The sequence below is a fragment of the Dendrobium catenatum genome, unplaced genomic scaffold (assembly GCF_001605985.2).
Source record: "Dendrobium catenatum unplaced genomic scaffold, ASM160598v2 fragScaff_scaffold_264, whole genome shotgun sequence".
Taxonomy (NCBI): Eukaryota; Viridiplantae; Streptophyta; class Magnoliopsida; order Asparagales; family Orchidaceae; genus Dendrobium; species Dendrobium catenatum.
The window spans coordinates 780301-788002 of record NW_021318726.1 but is presented as its reverse complement, the minus strand read 5'-3'; the positions used below and the strand labels follow the sequence as shown (position 1 = coordinate 788002).

Here is a 7702-nt window from a genome sequence, read left to right as displayed (position 1 = left end):
CGTCCAAGTTGTTTCAGGAGGCTCTTTCCGATAACATCTCCCCCTTTCCTGAACTTAAAATTTCTACTCATTGTAGCCTTCCCTCGTCATGGATTTCCGAGGCCAAAATTTTATCGCTTGCCGCTCCTTTCAATTTTGCCTTGGTGGGGAAGTTTCCAACTAACAGGCCGTCTCTTGAGGCTATTCAACAATTCTTTTTCAAATTGAAACTAAATGGAGATTTCTCTATTATGGTTACGAATTCGAAGAACGTTTTGATTAAATTAGTTAATGATTTGGATTATTGTCGTATCTTTGCGCATTGTTCTTATTTCGTGAACAAGTGTTACATGTGTTTCATTAAGTGGTCACCTTCTTTTGATGTGGTTGTTGAATCTCCCGTAATCCTTATTTGGGTGTCCTTCTCGAACTTGAGACCTCATCTCTTTTCTTCGAGGATTCTTCAAGGTCATGGCTTTATTTTCGGTCAACCCCTAAAAATTGATCATGTTACCTCCTCTAGTTCTTTCCCTTTAGTTGCTCGAGTTTTTGTTGAATTGGACTTCTCTAAGCAATTCCCAAACAAGATTTGGGTTGACCCAGAAAATTTAGGCTATGTCCAGTTGGTTACTTTGGAGTATTTGCCTTTGTATTGTTTGCATTGTAAATCCTTAGGTCATTCCAAGTCAGAATGCGGTATTTTGCATCCGCATTTATCTCAGCCCCCTTTGCAGAAGGATAATCTTGCTGCTACTGTGACGGATTTAGGTTTAGGTAATAATAATTCTATTACTAATTCGAGTCCTAACCTAGCTGCTCTATCTCCTATTGCTTTACCATCTGTGCATCCTGTTGAGATCATTTTCTCCCCTCCTGTAATTTGTTCAAATGATGTGGATGTGTTTGATTGTGAACCTATTTCTATTACTGCTAAGGAGGTAGTAGCCGTTTAGGGTGTTTTACTTGTGTTCATGTCTCATCAGGCGGACCTTGTTGTTGTCGGGCTCGAGCTTGTTATCCTAACATCTCGTTTTTGTGCTAGTGACATTGGTGGTGGTTTTAATTCCAAATTAGCCTTGTCTCATGTGGGTATTGTGTCTACCCGTGTGTTTTGGCTGAGGTTGTTATGACTGGGGTGGTTGCTGATCATTCTGGGTCCTCTAATTCTCTTGTTATGTCGTCTGTAGGATTTTATCTGCTTCTCCTATTCGGGTGGCTCCTGGGTGTGTTGTGGACGATAATTGGGAGATTACTTCCTCTTCATTAAATATGGTGGTGAATAATACGGGGCAATTGGAATGTGCTCCTAATTGTGATGTTGATGGGAATGATAATTTTGTGAACATCCCTATTTCTGTCTTGTCGAATGCTGAAATGAAGATCATGTGGCTAAGTCCGATAACAATTCAGTTTTGTTTCAAACTGACTAGCTTTACTTAGAGGATGCCATGTCTTCTCATTCTAGTGGGGAAGAAGGGGATTGTATTGACTTTGAGAAAGATGTTGTTGGCCGCTTCCCTGGTCGTGGTCGTGCTAAATTTAAACGTAGAGGTAGGAAGTAATTGGTATGTTTTTTTTGGTTGATTGCTTCCATTATTTTGGTGTTGATTGGATGATGAGGAGGAGGCCCCTGCGTCCTCTCTATGGCTTGGTTGATTGGAAACCTAGGTGCCGCGTTTATTCTAGCTCCATTCTGGTTTTGTCACCTATGGATGGCCCATGTTAGCCTCGTGTGTTGGTGCTGGAGGCCTCCACCCCGAGAGTCCACTCTCGATGCTTTCTTTTTTCCAGTTGTTGGTTTTGGGTTTTAAGTTTTGTTCTTGTGCTTGTTGTAGCTCGTGGCTATCTTGTTCCTGATTCTGGGATGTACCCCCTTTTATTTGAATAAATATATGAGGTTAAAAAAATAGTAGGATTTATTACCAACTATTCATTCTTTATTCAAGAATTGTTTTTTTTTTTTTTTAAATTCCGTACCTTACTCCTACAATGAATAATACATTGTATCGTATGCCCAATACCCTCATATGCATTAGTTGTTTAATTTCTCATTAAGCATTATTTTTCTGATCTTATATCTAATATATTAGAACACTAATAAAAATATTTTGGCCCTTTTTCAATAATAATTTTGTAAGGCATTTCTTTTAACTTTTGATTGAAACTAAGGTTTAGTTTGGGATGGTTTTGTTACAACTTTTTAAAACAATTTTTTAGTAAAAAATTAAATTTTTTACATTAAAAAAATTGCTTCAATAAGTAGTAAGAAAGAAAAAGCTTCATTTGTGACAGTTTCATAATTGTGTTTTAAAATAATTTTCTAATAAAAATTTTTCTAATTCAAAAAATTTTTGTATAAAAAACCTGCTTTTGTAACTAGAAAGAAAGTTGTCTCAAACAAAGGCTTTGTTTGGGACAGCTTTTAGCCAATGCTTTTCCCAACTTTCATTGAATTTTTGTGCTAGAAAGTTACTTCTGAAAGCAGTAAGAAAATTGTCCCAAACGAAACCTAAATCATGTCAGTGTTTAATTTTTAGATTTCACAATGTAATCTTTGATGTCACTCATAGTTGTCATTTATATAAAGAATTTTTGAACATAGATGGTTATATTTGCTATTATAATTTGTTAGAAATTTTATGGTGATATAATGTGTTTAATATTATAATTTTATACGAAGATTCAACATGTTTAAATAGAAGTTGTAAGAAGAAGAATTTTTACGATAAAATTTTATAAATGAGTAAAACAATGGTGCCATGCCTAATTGCAATAATCCACTTATATTTATTAATACAAGAATTTGATTTTATTCAAAATTGAAGAAGATGTGATTAAACATTTATGTCTTAAGGATTAAAGAAGTCAGGGTCCATAAATAGACAATTAAAAGTCAATAAGAAAGTTAGTCAACCATAGAATTGCATGTTGGATATTATTAGTTAGTCAATCATATTTGAATGACGAAAGTTATGAGACGATGATGGTGATTGCTAATGAAAATTCTCGATAATGATTGCTAGAAATTCAATTTGATTTTTAAAATTATGAGTAAATTGCTATTTATTAGTGTTTTTATAGGTGGAAAGCTGATTTCTACCATACCATACCATGAATATGTAAGTAAATTATTTGGGATATAAGATCCACCATCCATTTACTCTTTTTGTTTTTCTATTATTTGTTTTTTTTATTGATAATTAGTCTCTCTTGCCTCTTTTTTAACTCTTCACTTGAGATCTTTGAAATAATTTCAAGTCTCAATATCCAATTGATTTTTTTTAAAGGAGCATCAAAATTAATTAAACTAGTAAGAAAATAAAGTAAAATAAATAATTAAAGGGAACAAGGTTGGTATGATCAACTTATTCCCCACATAATAAAATAAATTTCTTTTTTAATAAATAGTTTTTTTAAAATGTTTTTTATCAGAAGGTATTATTTTGAATGTATTTAAAAAATAAAAATATAATCGTAAGAAAATTGATATTTGAAATTTAACAGGTTTAATCATATTCAAATAAATTTTAAATTTAATAATATTTAATTATATTAAAGAAAATGACTATAAGATTTTAATAATTTAAGCAAAATTATTATCTAAAATTAAATATTATTAATTAGAAATTTTTTCGTTATTTAAAATTTTTATTAATAATTTTACAATTATATTATTTTTTAAAAAAATTATTAATTTTAAAGATCATTTCGGGTTAGTTCGGGTTCGACCCGAACCCGACCCGTGACCCAAAATTGACACCCCTATTAACTATAATAGAAAATTATATATTCATTCAAAATTATACCCTTTAATTAAAACATTGCTTAAAAAAAGCTTACAATAACTTCTTTTTTACATAATATTCACATTAAACCAATAACAGAAAGCAGAAACATAAGCAGAAGCAATCCAATCATGAAGAAGCTAGGATGGTCCCACACAAATTAAGCAAAGCATACAAACAATAAGTGATATGGCATAATATATAGCTCACTCACTCAAAGTTATACAAAGAAGCACACACTAATTATAATACAAACACCACCACAATGACTTAATAATCCTTAACAAACCACCGACTTCTGAATTAATTAGAGATTTGTATCGTAAACATATGGATGTTTACTATATCGAAGATAATCTCTGTCACTGAAGATTTTTACTTGTGGAATAGGTTCAATTAAGTCCCAATAAGAACCTCCTTTTAAACATCCTCGAATAACCTGAAAATTGCACTCCAATTCTAGTTGGAAGTCATCATTATAATCATTTTGTAATGCCCGTTGTTGTAGAGTCTTCAATATCCACTCTGGAAGATTGGCCTTAAATGTATCACTGAAATATAATTTTTGCAATGAATCAAGCTTCTCCATGCAAGCCAAAGCTCCGCACTCTTGAACTTCGAGCATCTTTAATGTAGGGGCACAATAGACCTTTTCCAAATTTTTACAGTCAATTAATCTTAGTTCCTCAACTTCAGCAGGGAGATTGTCAACTAATTTCAAGCTGTAAGCACTACTTATTTTGAGAATCTTCATATTAGAGTACTTTAGACCTTTTGATAGTTGTTTTAGCGACGGGCAAAAAAAGATCTCTAGTTCCCGTAAACATGGAAGCAACTTGAGTCTTGGAGATGCATTTTTCTCAACTTGTGCACCAAAAGACCATTCTTCCAACTCACGACAACTCGAGATTTCAAGTCGTTCAAGCTTGGGGAAAGCAATCCTAGTTGAATTGACATCAATACCAAAAATTTCTGGCCCAAGTTTCTTTACTTTTTTTGCACCATCAATAACAAGCTCTCTAAGTTCAGGCAGCTGACCTAATGATGGGAGTTGAGTGCATGATTCTATGTTATGGAACACCAATTTAGTCAAATTTGGAACGCAAAGTTCAAAAGATGATGAGACCATCCAATTGGGGAAACGACGGCCGAAGAAGCCATCTATTGTGAAATTTTCTAGGCTTTGTGGAGGTATTATCCTGTCGAACAACTCCTCTACTGCTAGCTCCTTTTCCTCTCTTGTTGGGTCATCTTCCTCGCTTACTGCTAGCTCATTTTCCTTGCTTATTGCCATCTCTTCCTCCACATAGTAGAATTCGTAAATGAAGAACTGCAACTTCAAAGTAGAAAGGTAAAGTAGTTCTTTAAGAATTATGGTTTCACTTTGAAGTCTTTTTAAGTTGCTAATGATGAGCGTTCTTATCTGTTTCAGAGAGTTCAAGTCTTCTAATTTACTGCTGGAGTCATTGTTGGCCACCACAAAGTTGCCTAGATAATTAAGCTGTTGCAGTTTCTCTATTCCCTTTGGTATGAAACTAATAGGCGATGCAAGAATATCAAGGTGCCTTAGACTGTATAACCCAGTGATTCCACTAGGAAGTTGTCTCAAATTTCGGCAAGAACTTAGGTCCAAGAATTGTAGGTTTGTTAATTGCTCAATGGATTTTGGTATTTCCCTTATTTCTGTCATTTTCAAATTAAGATACCTCAAATGCACTAGCTTTCTTATAGAGTCAGGAAGTATTTGAATTTGTGTACAAGAAATGTCCAAGACACGTAGATGTGAAAGTCGCCTCAATATTTCATCATCCAACAACAAATCAGAATATGAAGCAAGCAATGTTCTTAGGGTTCCCTGATCTGCAACATAATTGACTATTTCTACTGCTCCCTCTTTTTCTATGACTGATAGGCGGCGAAGCTTGGTAGATGTTATTGAATTCCTGACATTCAAATCTCCAAAAGAAGCTTCTTCTTTGGACAAAAAAATAGCTAAAGATCGGATAAGATCATGCATTTTGCACTTACTAAAACCTTCTTTTGGCAGCAAAAGATTTCTATTGTGTAACTCATCGAAGCATTCTTCCGCTAAATCTTCCATTAAAGAATCTTGTTGCTCTATTATGAATCCTTCTGCCACCCAAAGTTGAGCGAGCTCATGGGGATATAACCAGGCATCCTCAGGAAATAAAGAGAAGTATAGAAAACACTGCTTCAAATGTGAAGGTAGATCTTCAAAACTAAGGTACAAAGCACCACTAATTTCCTCAGGAAGGGTTTGAATGGACCATGCAGTATTATTGAGAAAATTTTTCCAGACTTTCTTAGTACGCGGTTTACTCGAAAGAACACCAGCAATGGCTTTGACTGCAAGAGGAAGGCCTCTACATCTTTTTACTATAACAAATCCTAGCTCCTTCAAGCCATTCTCTACCTCCTCTTGTCCCTCTGAAAAAAGCCTCCTACGTAGCATATCCCAACAGCTATCTTCAGAAAGATGTGCAACAGGGTGAATGTATGCTGCCTTCATATCCATAGCAACATTTTCATATCTAGTTGTGACTAAGACTCTTACACTCTTGTTAGAGTTATACAATGGGACTCTAAGTAAATCAACCCACACATCTGCCCGCCACACATCATCTAAAACAAGAAAAAGGCTCTGATCTAAGGAAACAGAATCACTAAGAATGTGTTGTAGTTCTGATTTAGTATTAACATCTCTACAGTCTCTCTTAGCCCCTCTTATTACTTGCTTCAATAACTCAGTTTCCGCATAAGTCTGTGAAACACAAACCCACACTTTTGAATTGAAATAGGCCTGAATTTTAGGATGGTTAAAAATTTTTTGAGCAAGAGTTGTCTTCCCTATCCCGCCCATGCCGACAATAGCAAAAAGACGGCATTTTTCATCAACTTTCTCCTGAATCAAATGATCAACCAAACTATTTGCTGCAACCTCGACTTCCCTTCCCACAACAAAAGGATCAATCATGGAAGAAGTTTGACGAGAATCAACTAGAGTAATTTGTGGGGTTTCCGATATTGTGGATTTCTCTAGTTTATAACGTTCTCTATCTTCATATATCTCCTTGAGTCTTTTATTAATATCCTTAATTCTGTTTCCAATCTCATGACGCAAAGGAACACTAGTGAAACAGGAGAAGACAGATGAGAAATTGCAACATACCGAAGAAGATTTAGATTTGGGATTTTGATCAGTGAGTAGCTGAGTGCCCTCAATTCTGCAGAGGTCAATGATATCCTCGGCATCATACATCACATCCTTAAGCTCAGAAAGCCAGAGTTCGGTGGATGACTCATTAAACTTTTTCTTTTCAGCATCTTTTAGAAGGCATTGTATGCTCCTCATCCGTTTACGTAGCATTTGAAGCTCGTCCTTCACACCAAGCAGCATGATCACCTCATCTTGGACAAAATCAGTGAGCAAAGTAGAGAATTTGCTCATAAAAGCATCCAAGATCATGGCCATTTCGAGCTTTGCTGAAGAAGGATTAAGAACAATTTGCAGGATGTTACTGGTAAGGTTTATCAAAGTCTGAGTGATGGAGAGGGAGAGAAGAGCAAGTGAATATTTATAAGCAAGTTCAGTAGGGAATCAAAGCAACTGCTGACAACAAGGTATGTGTTTGTGCCTTACTTATCATAGAATTCTAAACAAATTTGAGCTATGCATGCAAGTATTTCATCGAATTTTGGAAAGATGAAAGAGGTACCTTCCTTGCAAGATCATGATTCGTTTCTGCAACCCAGCAGCAAGAAATGGATCTATCGTACTCTCAGATTTCTTGTTAGCTTCTAAAATTTAATTTCAGTAGTTCTGAGATGGAAGCTTTGGTTTGGCAAGTTTGTGTAATTTTGATTGCTTTGTCATCAGTTGAGAAGAATACGAAACTTCTTTCAGCATATTTGGAATA

General features: G+C 34.8%; 1 protein-coding gene across 1 annotated transcript; it reads right to left on the bottom strand.

Moving 5' to 3' along the window:
• Nucleotides 1-4071: 4071 nt before the first annotated feature.
• Nucleotides 4072-7257, bottom strand: LOC110104393 (disease resistance protein RGA2-like). Its single transcript, XM_028693338.1, has one exon. The coding sequence runs from the start codon at nucleotides 7255-7257 to the stop codon at nucleotides 4072-4074; it is 3186 nt and encodes a 1061-aa protein (XP_028549171.1).
• Nucleotides 7258-7702: the final 445 nt, after the last annotated feature.